Source organism: Pipistrellus kuhlii, unplaced genomic scaffold (genome assembly GCF_014108245.1).
Source record: "Pipistrellus kuhlii isolate mPipKuh1 unplaced genomic scaffold, mPipKuh1.p scaffold_m20_p_3, whole genome shotgun sequence".
NCBI lineage: Eukaryota > Metazoa > Chordata > Mammalia > Chiroptera > Vespertilionidae > Pipistrellus > Pipistrellus kuhlii.
In genome coordinates this window covers 29,119,424-29,137,435 of record NW_023425529.1, presented here as the reverse complement: position 1 = coordinate 29,137,435, position 18,012 = coordinate 29,119,424, and the positions used below count along the sequence as shown (strand labels likewise).

At 38.0% G+C, this 18,012-nt stretch overlaps 1 protein-coding gene across 10 annotated transcripts in view; it reads left to right on the top strand.

The window, feature by feature from the left end:
• Window positions 1–18,012, top strand: part of ITPR2 (inositol 1,4,5-trisphosphate receptor type 2) — a 424,574-nt gene that overhangs the window by 188,843 nt on the left and 217,719 nt on the right. For 9 of the 10 annotated variants that reach the window (XM_045587857.1, XM_045587855.1, XM_045587860.1 and 6 more), the window contains 6 exons: window positions 1,828–1,917; window positions 2,029–2,154; window positions 4,150–4,272; window positions 5,322–5,522; window positions 6,791–7,063; window positions 9,888–10,013. In XM_045587857.1, coding sequence (XP_045443813.1) covers window positions 1,828–1,917; window positions 2,029–2,154; window positions 4,150–4,272; window positions 5,322–5,522; window positions 6,791–7,063; window positions 9,888–10,013 — 939 coding nt within the window. The remainder of the gene's footprint in view (window positions 1–1,827; window positions 1,918–2,028; window positions 2,155–4,149; window positions 4,273–5,321; window positions 5,523–6,790; window positions 7,064–9,887; window positions 10,014–18,012) is intronic. The other variant, XM_036459157.2, reaches the window with a different exon arrangement.

Genomic DNA, 18,012 nt, shown 5'->3' with positions numbered 1-18,012 from the left:
CTGACCATGTTTTTAAAGAGACGAAAAAGAATCAGTAGAGGGTAAAAACTGCTTGTGCACAAGAGAAAGAAGGAAGCTGGGAGAAGAGGCAGGGAAGATGGCATTTAAAAAACCCGTGCATCAAGAGTTTTTTCTCTCTCAGGTACAGCAAGGAAGGTAGAGTGGCTTGTGGGTAATACTGGAAGTATTCAGATGGAAAAGGGAAATGGGTGAAGGGGATTTTCAGAGGCTCAGTAAAATTGGCCTAAGAGGTTACTTGCTAAGGTAGAGTTCAGGTTGGGAACCTCCATCTTTGACAATAGTTGACTAGAGAGAAGCAAAAAAGGAATATAAAACTTACCAAGATGTGGCAAAGGCTCAATGCTGATCAAGGTAATCTGCATGCAATATTTCATTGACATTCTTTGACTTTCAAGGAAAGTTTTTTTCTGTCTTTCTTGGTTTGCATTAACTTTGTGATTTGTTATGGAACAGATTAGGAACAACAGCTTGGAACAAATGAAATAATAATATCTATTGGCTTTCTATATTTTTGTTACTTTTTCCTGAGTTTAGATTAGGGCCATCTTTAATTGAAAGAGTTCAACACCAATGTAGGTGTTTTTTTATTTTTTTATTTTATTTTTTTAACCTAAGTTGAACTAGACATTTTTTCCACGTGCAATTTTGTACACATTGTAAATCAGGGAGGTAATCATGTTCTATGTTACCTAATTACACACTTTCTTGCAATATACACGGTCAGTTCTTGCCACTTTCTGCACACTGTGATGTCTGTTTTTCCACAATGCCTTTGGCTAAGGAGACTTCTTCACCTGACAAGTATCTCCCAGTCTCCCACAAATCTCGCATACTTAACTAGTTTTCATCTTTCAAGACCTTGGCTTCAACTTGACCTTCTTCATAAAGCTGTCTAATGCAAGAGCTATTTCCCTTCTCTCTCTGAGTAGTGAATTCTGCTCAGTTCAAATCCTTATTTTTATATTTCTCTGTTTTCTTAGGTAGACTCTGATTTTCTTGTGGGAAGGACCTTATCTTATATTTCTTTTAGACCCATTCATCTTACCTAATACCAGGCAGGAATTGGGTAGTAATAAGTGTTCATGTATTAAGTTATTTGTAACTGATGTTTTATTTTCATATGGTGACTCCAATACTTGATACTTAAAATCTGTGCACTATATATTTGTTTTTTATTATATGCCACAGATAATGGTTGCTATAATGAAATACTTTTTTTTTTTCTATTTCAGGTCCGTTTAATAAACTTTATTCACTTATTGATTTTAAATGGGTTATTTTTAATATAAATGTTATTTTACTTTCTTCATTTTCATGGTTTTGTACTTGCTTGGTTGGCCTTTAAGGATGTCATGGTAACCTGCCAAGGAATTTTTGGGTTAAGGCGTTCTTTCTTCCCATGTTTTTCAGCTATTATTACATTCTTCTTTACTCTTTTTTCCCCCCCCTTAAGTTCATCCCTGATGACATAATTATACTTTTATGCCCTGAATTTTTACTATACCTTCTCTTATAGGCAATATAAAGTCATGATTTGTCTGATAAATTTAGCATAAGAAATACTCTGATGATGTTGTATGTAGTAACTTTTTGTTTACTTTTCTTATAATTTGGTTGTTATTGGGAAATGGTAATTTGAATGACTCATGCAAGCCAAGGAACTTTACATTGGATAAAAGAAAATAAAAAGGAAATGTCTAAGTTGAATAATTCATTACAAAATGTATTTATTAATTTTTTACAAAATAAATAAATTTAACACTATGCTACATATGGCATAAACATATATATTTGTGTTTATCTTAGGAATCAAATATTTTAAGTCCAGTTCAGGATGGAACAAGGACACCTCAGATTGACAGCAATAAGAGCAATAACTACCGGATTGTGAAAGAGGTTAGAAGTAAACTCTTTTTCTGTGGGTTAATGCTTGCATGGAAAAGAATTTTTGTGCAGCTTTTATATTAAATATTAGGTTTGTTATAATTACTGCTCTTCTTTTAAAAGATTTTGATTAGGCTAAGTAAACTCTGCATACAGAATAAAAAGTGTCGGAATCAGCATCAACGGCTACTGAAAAACATGGGAGCTCATTCGGTGGTGCTGGACCTTCTGCAGATACCCTATGAAAAGGTTAGTTCTTAGCTACTTGTTTTCCTTAATTTTTTATTTTGGTGAATATTTTTAAATGTATAGCAAGGTTACAATGAACATTTTTTTTCCTTGAGCTATTTGAAAGTATGACTCCCATCTGATTCCCTATCATCCTCAAGCCGTTTAGTGTGCACTTTCTACAAAAAAGGACACTTTTCTATGTAATCACATGACTGCCTTCCAAATCAAGGAAGACTATGACACTGAATTGCCACTCAATCCTCATAAGCCATTCACATTACTTCCATCATCCTAAGCATGGCCCCTTGATAGAAAGATCCTCTTGCAAAACAGGTGCTGTTGGGTTGTCATGTCTATTTAAATCTCCTGATGCTGGAACTACCACAACATTGACACCTTTGAAGGCAGACCCAACTATTGGGAAGACTGTCCCTTCTTTTGAATCACCTGATGTTTCCTCATGATTAGATTCAGTTGTGCATCTTTGTCAGGATCTTAACAGAAGTGACGCAAAGTTCTTCCCACCACTTCCTGCTAGGCTGCACAGAATTGTGATTTGTCCCTTGTTGACAAATGACATTCACTTGATGAAGCTGTATGCCAGTATTCTCCGCTGTGAAGTACTCATTTTTCCTTTATCAATAATAAGTATTTTGTGGAGAGTTTCTTTGAAACTATGTAAATATTCCCCCCCTTTAAAAAATTTTTATTACTGATTTCAGAGAGGAAGGGAGAGGGAGTGAGAGGGAAAAGCATCAGTGATGAGAGAAAATCACTGGTTGACTGCCTGCTGCACACCCCACACTGGGGATCGAGCTTGCAATCCAGGCATGTGTCCTTTCTTGTAATTGAATCATGACCTCCTGGTTCATAGATGGACACTCTACCACTGAGCCACACCGGCTGGGCTAAATTTCCATTTTAAATTACACTTTCAATTTATTCATTTATTTCTACCAGTATGGACTTGTAGATGCTTGTTTTTCTCAATAGGTTATCCTAGTTTTCTATAATAGTATTATTTATTTAGATTCTCAGATTGTTACAGAGTTAACCAAGGAAGTGAGCCCTGTTAAGCCAGTGTCTCTGTCCTCTCACATGTCCCATCATACTTTGCTATTCTGAACATTAAAATGTTCTAGGTTCACTTTGCATTCTTCTTGCTTCAACTCAGGAATGAGAGAGTGGGGAAAAGTAGGGGAGAAAGCAAAGAGAAAAAGGAAGAGGTGGAAATAAGAGACAAAGTGAATAGCAAGAGGAGAGACAGAGAGAGGGAAGAGGAGAGAATGAAGATAAGGACACAAATACACAGAGAGAGAAATTTAGAGGTGGGGAATAGAGAAAAGTAAGTAGGGAGGATAAACAGGCTGGGGTAAGACAGAAAGATAAGGGAACAGGAGCAGAGGAGTAGAAGAGGCAGGAGTAGGAGGAAGAAGTGTGGGACAAGCAGTGGGAAGGGAGAAGGTTAAGAAAAGGGGATATAGAAGGTGGGGAAAGAGGAGAAAAAAAAATAAAACCCCCAGGAAGATCTGAATACATAGAAATAGTGGGAAAGAGGAGAAATCCAAGAAAGGAGAGCAATGCAAGGAATTGGAGGGTGCAGCAGAGAAGGGGGGACCAGAGAAAATGTGGAACCCAGAGAGAGAGGTAGGGAGCATAGATGTAAGGCAGAAGCAGGAGAAAGAGGCAGCTCTGATGGGAAAGCAGTGGCAGGTAGGAAGGTTGGGGAGAAAGGGAGGTAGACTGTGAAACAAAGAGAGGGTTGAAAGAGAGGACAACTGATAATAGGAGGGTGAATAAAGAAGCTGGAAATATCTAGAAAATGGGGGAGAGGTGTTCTGTGGAGATAGATAACCAGGAAAGGTGTAGAAACAAAAGAGGCACAGAGAAATTGGAGCATGAAACAGCGGCAGAGAGAAAATAAGTGCATGTGTGAAAGAACATATTTTTTGAGAGTATTTTTGTTCTGACCTGTTTGTTTTTCTGTTTCATGGGCCAATCTTTACCTTACAGAGTGATGAAAAGATGAACGAAATAATGAACCTAGCCCATACATTCCTGCAGAATTTCTGTCGGGGAAATCCACAGAATCAAGTTCTTCTTCATAAACATCTGAATTTGTTCCTAACACCTGGTGTAAGTATTTTAGTGACTTCTAATATTTATAGTAAAGTGTCCATCAAATTTATTTTAGCAGCGTTGATGAATAGAATTTTATTCATCACCTCATTTTTTTCCCTATTAGGGAAGGGGTTCTTGCCCTAAATGTGGAGATATTTTATTTCCGTTAAGGAAACAGTTAAAGACACTTGAAAAACTATACAAATTTTACCTGCAGTTGAAGATTTTATTTATATGTATACTAGAGGTCCGGTGCATAAAATTCCTGCATGGGGGGAGGGGGTGTTCCTTAGCCTGGCCTGCACCCTTTCCAATCTGGAACATCCCTCTCACAATATGGGACCCCCGGCTCCTAACTGCCTGCCTGATTGCCCCTAACTGACTCTTCCTGCAGGCCTGATGGCTCCCAACTGCCCTTCCCTGCTGGCCCAATTGCCCCCAACTGCCCTCCCTTGCCAGCCTGATTGCTCCCAACTGCCTTCCCCAGCTGGCCCGATTGCCCCTAACTGCCCTCCTCTGCCAGCCTGATTGCCCCTAACTGCCTCTGCTTCGGCCCCCACCACAGTGGCTTTGTCTGGAAGGATGTCAGATGTCTAAAAGATGTCTGGTCAATCTGGTCTAATTCGCATATTACCCTTTTATTAGTATAGATAGTTTAATCTTAGGAAAAAGAAAGAACTAACTATAATGCCATGAGTAAAATACATACAAACAACTCAAATGTAGAGTTTACTCTGCCCTGTAGAATGTGGATCAGCTGATACTATGGAAGAGCTGACTTTGAATAACCCGATCATTAAATTATTCTCAAGAATACTGTTGCCCACATGTTAACCTGGGTGATAATCAGCTCATTTTTTCCAACTAAATTTGTTTGTGAGCTCAGATTTCTTTTCATGGTGAATGATCTCACTGCATTTAGTCAAAGACTTGCACAGAAAACTCACTGTGGTTTTGCATAAAATATAAAATTGATCTCAGGCAGGGGCATTCATCTAAGTACTGTAGAAGGAATAGAAAGTTGATCATGTCAGAATCACAAGGGCACGGTCCTCTCTCTTTAGCTCCTTGAAGCAGAGACCATGCGGCACATCTTCATGAACAATTACCACCTGTGCAATGAAATCAGCGAGAGAGCAGTGCAGCATTTTGTGCACTGCATAGAGACACATGGCCGCCACGTGGAGTACCTGAGGTTTTTGCAAACGATTGTAAAAGCAGATGGTAAATATGTGAAGAAATGCCAGGATATGGTCATGACAGAGGTATGTTCTCGGTTTGCACGTTACCCACTTTACACAAACAGTATGCTCAAATAAGTGTTTTTTTGTTAATTTAGAGCGAGGGGGATAAAAAAAAAAACGACTTTGGAAAATAATTTAATCATGACTACTTAAGCACAAATATATGGTTGCTTACCTCCTGTGAAGTAACATAAGTTGATTTTATAATTTTCTAAGAGCTTTTCTTTTTCTTAATGAAGTTGTGGATTTTAAATAAAGGTGAAATCCTACAAAATGTTGTAGATTATTTAGAATGAAAGTGACAACATTTTATATTTGTAAGTTTTCAGTGCATTACAAAAATGGATTAAACTCTGCTTTTTCCAGTGCCTTTATTACACTTCCTGAAATCTCAAATGGGTGTTCTCTACTACTATTTGCAGAGGGTTTTGAAAGGAATTGAGTTCATAGAAATTCTTCATCAGTGGTTTATCACAAGTGAAAATGTAGCTATTTAGAGTAAGTTAAATGTTTAAGGAGAACAAATGAATGAAGTACTGAATTTATTTGGCCGTTTTCATTGTGATGTTTGAAATTGAGTGAGAATTATGCAATGAGTAAGTGACTCACTAGGAACCAAGGGGTATGGTGGAGAACTGAGAGTTCTTTGAGCCCATTTGGGTCAATCATTGCCCTGTGACCTAATGGCTTTTGAAAGGCCTGTATGAACGAAGACATCTTTCAACCATGGGTACCAAAAAATGATATAGTAGATTATATTGTTTGGGGGGATTTGCACAACTATGTACCTTCACTTTTGGAATGAGGGTGATTTCTATGTTGAAACAGTAAGATGTGCCCTGCATGGGAATTGAACTGGCAACCTTTGGGTTTGCTACACAATGTCCAACCACCTGAGCCACAGGGCAAGGCTTTGAATTTTTAATGTAAATTTTTGTTGTTAAACATTTTAAGGAACATTTTGACTTGTGATATTTACCATTTTCTTATCTACATTTACATTTATATTAGTTCTTCATTGCCTATAAGTGTGTGGGAACTAATATGATTTTGTATTATTATTATCGAGGAAATTCTTGCCCCACTTACCACTCCCATATCCCCCCTGCTGGTTTTGGTAGAGTTCATGACTGATCTCTGAGCACCTGACTAGTATCCTTTCACCGTCCCGCCTTGGTATAGTTCTGCTTTTGCAATGTTATCTCGGTTTTTGCAAAGAGATACACGTTTCCAAATAGAACAGGCCTTTGGCAATGATTGCAAGGATGAGTATTTGGTCTGCTATGTAGACTCTCTTGTTATCATTTCAGTTGATAAATGGGGGTGAAGATGTGCTGATATTTTACAATGATAGAGCATCATTTCCCATCCTTCTCCATATGATGTGTTCAGAGAGAGACCGAGGGGATGAGAGTGGCCCCTTGGCCTACCACATCACCCTGGTGGAGTTGCTGGCAGCTTGTACAGAGGGGAAAAACGTCTACACAGAAATCAAGTGCAATTCCCTTCTGCCCCTGGACGACATAGTGCGGGTGGTGACCCATGATGACTGCATCCCTGAGGTAAGCCTGGCAAAAGCTTAGCAGCTATAGAATTCTACTAATTTAAAGTAAGTGCCAGAAGTTCTCTTACTCCTACTTATGAGGAGATAATACATTTGGTCAAGGGATTGTGCTTAGTTATATGATTGTGAAAATTTAAAAGAGCATTAATGTGTTTCCTTATTTAGTTCTTTTAAAAAATATATATTTTTATTGATTTCAGAGAGTAAGAGAGAGTGAGAGAAAGATAGAAACATCAACGATGAGAACACTGGGGATTAAGCCCCCAACCTGGCCACGTGCTCTGACCAAGAATCAAACCGTGACCTCCTGGTTCATAGGTCGATGCTCAACCACTTAGCCATGCCAGCTGGTCTCTTGTTACATTCTATAAAAGCTACGAAAGGTGATAAGCCTTATTAAAGTATAGCCATTCGAAGCTACTGTTGGAGTCTCTGAATTCTAAATATGGCCCTGTGAGCAAAATACGAGATTTACTTGTAACTTCTAGTATATTCTTGAGAATGAAGAAGACCGTTCAAAAATAATTCACAGCCATTGGTAGGAGAGGCATGGATGAGGCTGTAGGGTCATCTGTTGGACTCTGTAGGGTCACCTTGCTTTATAGAACAGATGCGTTCTTGGAAATTTGTTTTGTTCACACATCATCTTTTACCCTCTGTCCAGCTTGGTTCTGGTGCTAAGGAACAAAACTCATTAGAAACTGGTTGTCTGCCAACAGGATTAACGAGGTTTCCAGGAATGGACATTGTAATGTCCTCTTTAGCAACAATCACTATTGTGCTGTATTGTTGCAAAGCTCATAAATGTGTTACACTGAATGTGATATAAATCCAAACATTTTAAAGTAGTCACTTCAAATCTATCAGGTTAGGTTAACTTTCCTACTTCCAAATCGTCCTATGTATATTTTTGTGGGATTATTGGCACCTCAAACCAGAGGTACTTCATGCTCTGATTGGCTTGAAATAAAGAAAGGAAACCTAGTATAGTGAGTAACTCCATGGATTCTGTCTTTCCCAGAGGCCTTTCCACACGCAGCTCTCTCTGACCACACACCCTGACCTCTCACATTGTGCCACTTCATTCTCCCTCCTTCACATCTTGATTCCAGCATGACTTCTCCAAGGAAGACTTCCCTGGCCTCCTGGAGTAGGTTCCATCATTTGAAATTTGACACTTGAATTTAATTAGTTATTAATATCTGTACCCCTTATGCCCTCTCCTAAGGTTATAAACTTGATAAAGTCTAGGTCTATAATCAACTGAGGTCTAGAAACAATGAGGTCTGTTTCTATTTACCACTATATTGGCTGAGCCTAAACCTACACTTAATAAATATGTTTTGAATGAATGGACGAATGAGATAAAGAATGAATCAGAATCCTGGACCCATTACTTGGTAGCAGTTTGCCTGGCTCCAATAGGTTATTAACCTTTCTAATCTCCAATTTCCACAGTTTAAAGTGACATAATTATAGTACGGATCAGATAGGATTGTTGGAGGATGGAATCAAGTAAGACATTATATACTAAATGCTGAAGGTGTTGGACAGGCAGCAAACAATGGGTACATATTAGCTGCTGTCAAGGTGATTATGATAATATATCAAATGGCTCTGATGTCACCCTACCCTGTGGTCAGACCTTGCACAGGAACCCTGTCACTGAAAGTGTGTCTTGGACCTTGGTCAAATAGGAATAAGCACTGAGGACATGAATGCTGACCCTGTATCACTTGTGGTTCTAACTTGGATTCCAGGAATCCCCTGAAATTGCTTACATGATTTCATATATTTGTGAGTGTGTGTATGAATATAACACACACACACACACACACACACACACACACATTATACACACACATATACACATTTCTGGGGATATTTGTAACAGTCTTCCTATTTTCAATAAAAATAAAGAAAAGAAAATTGAAAACAAAAAAACTACTGCCCTACACATTTTAAAAATGGTACAAGTTGGCAAGACTCATCCTATTCCTTTATGAGGAGTTTTGCTAAATCTGGAAAGGAATTTTACTATATCTTAAAATAATACTTTTTTTTTGGTAAACTGTGAACCTGTTTCTTCTCAGAAATAGTAATTTCAATATTTTTGAATGATGATAAAGTATTATGTAGTCCACACATTTAAGCATTTTACTAGAACTCTCTTGGTTGCAAGTGACAGAAACCTAACCTCAACTAGTTTAAATTTTTAAAAATACAGGGATTTTGTTGACATCAGTAGTTGGGAATTGGAAGGATAGTTGTTCAGAAGGATCAAGAGGTTTGGACAATGTCAGCATTCTCTCCATCTCTTGTTCCCTTTTTCTTTGTGGTTTTGCCCTATTCTCTTCTGAGCATAATTTTCCTCCACATGCCTAGAGAAGATGGCTTCTTGGAGTTCAGTTTTACCTTGTCCTACTTTAGCAATGAAGTACAGGGGTGGAGCAGGGGAGGGAGAGGGAGGGAAAGAATATAGCAGAGTCAGAGAAGCAGGGGAGGGGAAAGGAGAGGGAGGAGGAGAAAAAGAGGGGAGAAGGAAAGGGTGCAGTTTTGATTCTTAGTGTCTCAAATAGATAGACTTGGTTTAAGACCTCTGGGCCCAAAAGAATGGAATACAAGGTCACGTGTTTACCCTGGCTCAGGGGATGGTGTGTTTTAGTAAAAGGAAGGAGATGGGATTGCTTTCTGGGAAGTCACAAAACTTGCCATAAGGTATTATGGGAACTAACACAGATTTTATTTAAATTTTCATAATTGATATTTGAAAAGGAACAATGAAGAAAACTCACGTCCTTTTGTATTTGAAACTTTCACAGGTTAAAATTGCATATGTGAATTTTGTTAATCACTGTTACGTTGACACTGAAGTGGAAATGAAAGAGATTTACACAAGTAACCACATTTGGAAATTATTTGAGAACTTCTTGGTGGATATGGCAAGGGTAAGTCGTACTTTGATCATTAAACAGTACTTCATGTTTAGTTGTCTATATATATATATATACATATATATGCATATAAAACAGTATTAAGCATCCACATGAAAACCTAAAATTAAACTCACTACCTCTGGATATAATCCATTATATTACAAAAGTTGGGAATGACTTCCATAAGATCATGAGTGAAATTTTTGTATACAAAATACCCAGTACAGTGGATAAAGCAACTAAATGTTCATTTTTACTCTTACAACTGACTATATTGGTCTATTTTTAAATGGAAACTTAGTGATCTTTTGATCTCAGTTAGAGCAGTGTTTCCCAACCTTCTCTCATGATGAGAATCACCTGGTGGAGTTGTTAAAACACAGATTCCCGGATCCCAACTAAGAATTGCTAAACTAGAATTTTTGGGAACATATAGATAAAATTGCATACCTAACTTAGTGCTCTGTATATAAAACATGTCTTAGAGCACTAGTTAAGTATACAATTTTACCTATATGTTCCCAAAAATTCTAGTTTAGCACTTCTTAGTTGGGATCCGGGAATCTGTGTTTTAACAACTCCACCAGGTGATTCTCATCATGAGAGAAGGTTGGGAAACACTGAGTTAGAGAGACATTGGGCAGAGGTCAGTTCTTATACAACCATTTTTCAGGAATGCAATTGCAACCCCGGCTGGGAAGGATCTCGAGAGGTGTTGATGACTGCCTTCAGACAGATAGCAGCGTGAGCCCATGATTCAGGATGTAGCATTGCTCACTGTTGCGTCTTCAGAGGCTTCTCCATTGATTGAACCACTTAGTGTCTTTACTCTTGCCAGTCAAAATATGTTCTTTTCGCTCTGAGTCCATTTCCTCATGCTTGGCTATTTGAGCAGGAAATGAGGAGCAGGTTGGTATTTTTTAGATACCATCTAGCATATATTTTGGTCTATTAATATTGAATAAATAAATGAGTGAATTAAGAAAGGAGAGGATGGTTTTTGATAGCTTGCACTTTAATTTGATAGCTGTATTGGTATTATTATAAGGTTAAATGTAGTCTTTAAAGTAATTTTAAAGTTAGTGTGGCTTATCCTTTTTTTAAATTTTTTAAAAATTATTTATTTATTTACTTATTTATTTATTTTTAAATATATATATATATATATATATATATATATATATATATATATATATATATATAATTGAGTTTTTACAGAGAGGAAGGGAAAGAGATAGAGAGCTAGAAACGTCAATGAGAGAGAAACATCGACCAGCTGCCTATTGCACACCCCCTACTGGGGGTGTGCCCACAACCAATGTACATGCCCTTGACTGGAAACGAACCTGGGACCTTTCAGTCCACAGACTGACGCCCTTACCACTGAGCCAAACTGGTTTAGGCGGCTTATCCTTTTTTGCATGTTGAATTATCATTATGTTCAGGGTCTATTATTTGAAGTGTTTTTTTTTTTTTTTTTTTTTTTTTTTTTTAATCTTCTCTGGTTTTCTCTTTAAAGTTAAGGGACATAATGTTGAAATAGGAGTTTCACTGATAGAAGATAGTCTTTAGAGAACTCCTTGGATCTATTATGCTGGCCTGTCCCAGAGCTCTGGCTTCCTGCGTTCCTGAGTGCTGGTAGATGAGAATAGGCCACACTGGGGAGGGACTTGGAGGAGATTGGGTGGTGAGGTCCGTATTTCCACTGTCTTATTAGAAGATATGCTGACTGTTACCCATTAGTTCACTGCCTCCATACAATTCTTTCTGGGAGGAGGGAAGACAAAGGGGATATAACAAAGAACTAACTTCAGATCCAGACATCCAAGAGCAATCTTGGATAATACAATGAACCATGCATTATTCCGGTCCAGGAACTCTTTTAGCAGGGTGAATGAGGTCCCCTATGCTCAAGCAAGTGTGAAGGAACACAATTCCTGTTCTACTTCATTTCTGTAGAACTCAAAGGCACTCATTATCTTTCTCAGGTAAGCCTGCACCTGCGGAGAAATCATCCTGTTCTACAGAGGATTTACATAGCACTCATAATTGCCACCCCTCCTCACCCCCTCACTACCACCCCTGCTGTGACCTTATGAAAGTCCTTGTACATGATCGGAGACACGTATCTCCAGAGACCTTGAAGTAAAGGATGGTTTATATGCTGATGACTGAGCTTTAAAACTGCACGTGCAGGGAGACAGTAAAGAGATTATGGACTGATTTGCAGAGTTGCACGGTGCTATGGGCTAAAGATAAGCTTGAAAAAGATCAAGGGCACATTCAAGGCAGCATGAGCTGCAATGCTAAAGGGATTTTTATTTTTTAAACTGAAGAGAGCTGATGATAGCTGCCACTGATTATGCTGCCTTTGAAACACTCTTGCAGTTGATATATATATTCTTTTTCTAAAAAAATGTGTACATGCAGGAAGGAGTTTTATTTTCACTATTTTAAGTAGACAATGTTATTTATTGTCTGAAGACTCTAGGGGAACGTCAGAATCTTCCTGGTCAATTCACTTATTATGTCTAACCACAACAACCTAGCTGTACTGCAAAAAGCGTTTTTCTCTCTCCTTGTTTCCCCTTTATTTACATGTTAAAGCAGCAGCTCTCTTCTCCCCTTACGAAGCATGGCAAAGGATCAGCCCTCCTATTTCAGGGAAGGGACAGGAAACCTGATGTTACTATATCTAAGATTTCTCTTTTTCCCCCTTAGAAAGGTTAAGAAGGTACCACACACTTTCAAATTAAAATATTAAAAAATGTGGTTAAATGAGTAGAAGGATAGCCTTATAGGCAAATGTTCAGGTCAGTAGAGCAGTAGTTCCCAAATCCAGGTAGTTCTCAAGCATCAGAATTACATGGAGGATTTGTTAAGAAACGATTGCTGAGGCCCACCCTCAGAGTTCCTCACTCAGTAGTTGTGCTACTTTGCATTTTTAGCAAGTTCCCAGCTGATGCTGAGGCTGCTGGTCCAGGGGCCACACTTTGCAAACCACTACGGTAGAGCATGGTAGTTGAGAAGAGAGTTTTTAGAGGCATTAGCTAGACCAGGGTTCAAGTCCAGATGCTTCTGGCTCTTATTAGCTCAGTTACCTTGGGCAAGGAACTTACTCTCCGGAGTCTTGAGTTTCCTTATTTGTAAAGCGAATATGATAACACATTCCTCATAGGGTTATGGAGAGGATTCAATGAGGTATTGCATAGCACATGCTTGGCACCTGGTAAGAGAGCTGATAATATTACCCATGTATCCATATCATGGAAACATCACTGGTATTATAAGGTTGTAGGTAGCCTTTAAAGCAATTTCAAGAAGTTTCCCCAAGACCTGCACCAAATAAGAATGTTGAGGATAACCAAAAGGGAGAGCATCCTGTGTCAACAGGAGCCAGGAACCATGTCCATGAAGCTGGGAAAGCACAATAGCTACTTAACGTAGAGATGGACTAGTTACAACAAAGGTATGAAATCCTGGCACAAGTGATTTACATCAGTGAGAAATGGTAATCTTGAGGAAAGGTATTTGGTAAATTGGACATGAAGAATTATGGGATCTTAGGTTTGGAAGAGACTGGCAGTCGTAGAGTTCACAGCTTTTAGCACATGCCTGTATATTTCCATAAAAAATGATATCACTGTTTTTTGAAACAACTGGTTCCATTATTGCACAATTTTAGTTTTTGAAAGCTCTAATTTTGAGCTAGATTTCTTTTGTAGTCTAATTTTTACCTATATCTTCTTCTTGTATCTATATGGAATGATTCAGTTCAGCAAAGCATAGGTGTTGACTATAATAAACATGACTTTAAAAATGATAACATTCTACAACTTAAAGGGACTTAAGATCATTTAGGTTGACCTCAGATTTGACCTCTTTGTGGAGAAATTATTTGCTAGCAAAGGGTGACTTGCCTAGCTGGTAACAGAGCTGGGAAGTCTGCTATAGCCTAATCCAGGACTTTTCCCACAACAGCTTCTCAGATATGTTACAACCGCTCTCATGTCTCTCATAATTTTCTCCATGTCTTTCTGGGCTTGTTATAATTTTCTTTTTCTTTTTAAAAAAATAAATTTTATTGATTTTTTACAGAGAGGAAGAGAGAGGGATAGCGAGTTAGAAACATTGATGAGAGACAAACATCGATCAGCTGCCTCCTGCCTCCACCAGGGTTGTGCCCGCAACCAAAGTACATGCCCTTGACCGGAATCGAACCTGGAACCGTTCAGTCCGCAGGCTGACACTCTATCCACTGAGCCAAACCGGTTTCGGCTGGGCTTGTTATAATTTTCAATATACTTTTGGACTCTCTCTAATTTATTAGTGTGTTTTATATAAATATATATAAATATGGTATCTGGGATGGCACCACATGTCTCAGGCAGGGATTGTCAGCATGAGGCATATGATTATTTTAGTAAAAATTTGGAGAATAATCTTTTACAGGCAAATAAAACACTAATCGGAAGTAACATTACCACATTCAAGCTATCTTCTGTTATTTCTCTGGAGTCAATTCTTTGTCTGTTATCAGCTTGTTGTTTGCTCTTAGGTAATGCTTTCTATTAAGTCACCTTAACTAGTATCTTTCATTTTCCTGTTTGTGTCCTTTTTTCTTTGATCTTGTTAAAGATTCATCTAAGAAAATCTTTCTGAAAGACTTCAATAAATTGGTGCTAGGTTGTTTCACACACCTCTTCCATTCTGATTTTCTAACAAAGACTGAATCCACTTCCCATAGATACACTAGATTTAGGCAGGCAGCAAAGCATTTAGACCCACGAAAAGTTGTTCCACTGTCTTATGAGCATTTAACGGCAGCCCACTTTGATAAAATTTCAGTTTATAGGGCAGAAATGCTTTTCTTTGCCTTTATAATTGATTGTTGTTGTGGGGTCAGGGTTTGGGAGTCATTATTAGAAAGCACATGGAGGGAGGTGGGCTGTGGTCCATGTTAGCTTCAGACTATATTTTGTCTTTTGAAGGTGTTCCCAAATTTGCTATCAATTTCAAGATTCTATAATGGCCTGTAGTACTCTAAATGATGTATGGGAAGAATGAAATTAGACCAAGAAATAACTTAGAGGCGCACCTAACACAGTGTCATGGCATTGTCTCATCAGTCACTGCTTAACAAGATACATCCGAGTATTTTATTTTCAAATAGATCACTTGAGGCATACTCTCCCTTTACTGAGCCTACCAAGGCATTGGAAGTACAAATTTATATGTACTTAGAACCACACTTTCTAATTTTTTTTTTAATATAATAAGATTGAATAGGTTTTCTTTGACTGATGGTTTGGTTTGGTTATAATTTTCTTGACTTTCTTAAGTGGAAGAAACTACTGAAAAGTCTCACATTAAAGGGTTATTTTTATATGGTTTTATTAGTTAACAATGCAGAGTAGTGAAGGGTAGAAAATATTCTATAAAGCCTATTCTTTGTGTAGCACCTTTCCCTCAGGTATAATTCTATTTTTCTCCTCAACATTCATGCTGAATTATAATGATGGTGCCACATGCAATGCATTCTTGTGTGCCTATTCTTGATTGATGATTGGCTGGTTCCTGGCTTGCATCATACTTTCTGCCTTGGCAGCAATGATCATAGTTGATCAGTTCCTTCTTGAACACCTTTTCAGTTGGCCACCAGGACAATAGTCCTGTTCTGTTTGTCTTCCACCTCACTAGCCACTCCTCAGTTTGCTATTTCCTCTGAATCTTTCAACTTCCAACGTTGGAATGTGCCAGGCTCAAACTTTAGGCTTGATCTCTCTGTGTGTATGATCACTTACTTGCTAATCTCATCCACTCTCCCTACAGCAATGCCAGGCTGATTGAAGCATGGACCCATCCTCAGATGTCCAGTCTCACATATCCAACTGCCTATATGACATCATTGTTTGGCTATCTAATCACCAACTCTTCATTCACTTTCATGTCCCGCTAGAAGTTAATTCCCCCCCCCCCCCCCCAAATCTTTTGCATCTCAGTAAATGGCAATTCCATTAATCGGCAATTCCATTATTCAGCATTCAGGCAAAAAATTTTGGTGTCATCTGTAAATATTACTTTCTTACACTCTAAATCCAACCTTTTAGCAAATTCTGCAAACTCTAACCTTGAGATAGTTACAACAGGACTGCTTCTGGACATGGCATTACTGCCATCCTGCTCCAAGGAACCATTAACTCTCATCTGAATTATTGCAATAGCCATAAAAACCTGTTTCCATGCTTCCAGTCTTTTTAAAAAAATGTATTTTTATTGATTCCAGAAAAGGAGAGGGAGAGAGAGATATAGAAACATCAGTGATAAGAGAGAATCACTGATTGGCTGCCTCCTGCATACCCCACACTGGGGATTGAGCCCACCACCCAGGCATATGACCCAACTGGGAATCGAACCGTGATCTGGTTCATAGGTCCAAGCTCAACTCCTGACTCACTCTGGCAGGGCCATGCTTCCACTCTTGCTCCCTCACTCCATCCAGTCTCCATAGCAGCCATAATGATGAAAATGAATGATAATAGTAATTTTGTTCGCATCTCTCCTTTGCTCAGATTCTGCCCAGGATAAAACTCCTATATGATTTGGCCTCTCTTCTGTCCTCCCACCCCTTCCCCATGTCCTCTTGTTCCCTCGCTAGCTAGCTCCCATCTACTGACCTCATTGCTGCTCCTCAAATATGCCAAACACAGTCCATCTCAGAACATCTGTGTCTTCCTGGGGTGCCCTCGTCCTCTAGGTGTCCTCATGACTTCTTTCCTCTCTTCTTTCAGGTCCTGCTTAAAAGTCTTCAGAGACTTCCACTGACCACTCTATGTAAAGTAGCAGCCTTTTCCCTCTGTCCCTCCTTCACTTGCTTCTTCCCACCTCCTCTGCTTGACATTTTTTATATGCGTGTTTGTTTCTACAGAAAGAAAAAAGGCCAGAGATTTTTGTCTGTTTGATTCACTCTACCTACCTCACTTAGAGCAGTGACTCACACATAGCAGGTACTCAGTATGTTTTATGGGACAAATAAATGTCAACTGCAGCTAAAAATATCTCAAAACAGAATTTGAAAACAAAGTAAGTGTGGCCTCAGCATAGAGATAGGTAGCTATATTAATGAAATTAATTGCTTGAAACAGATTTTTACATATGTAAGATATTATTATATAAAAGAAATGGTCAACCATTTTCAGGGATGAGCAAACTTTTTCCAAAAGAGCAACATAGTTAATATTTCAGCTTTCAGGCAACTATCATAACTGTTACGGCAATTACTAAAGGGAAAGGAGCCATAGGTAAGAGGTAAATGAATGATATGGCTAGATTTGAACCATGAGCTGTAGTTTTATTTCTCCTGAATTATCAAATTAATGATATAAATTAGAATAGTGATTTTTGTAATTTTTTTCACCTATTGATCACAGGTAAGTACAGGGTGGGGCAAAGTAGGTTTATGGTTATTCATTTAAAAATAAAACAGTAATTACTAAATAAGAATATGATTGTAAACCTACTTTTGTCCCACCCTATAGAACATTCTTTGCATGGAATAGGCATTCAACAAAATTGTTCTTTAGAATTAAATCAAAATGACATTGAAGGACACAGGCTATTTGAGGTGAAATGAACTCAGCTCCTAACCTAACATCATATAATATAAATTGCAATGGAATTTAGAGATAATTTGTGAAATGATAAAAATGTATGGAAGATAGGTAAATATTTATCAGTCTTTGGATTAGAAAGTTCATTTTAAGCAAAAAAGCAAGGAATGAAATTAGCTAAGAAAAATAATAAATGTTTCATTATTTGAAAAATTTGAATTTAAGTATATTAAACATACATTAAAAATAACGAACATCAAAATAGGAAAAGTTATATATTTAAAAAGTTAATGATCCTTACATAAATATATGAAAAACACTAACACTATATAATATTAAAATGGGCAGAAGCCTGGCATACATGGTTGATAGAGGAGGAAATAAGGTAATTGCCTGAAAAA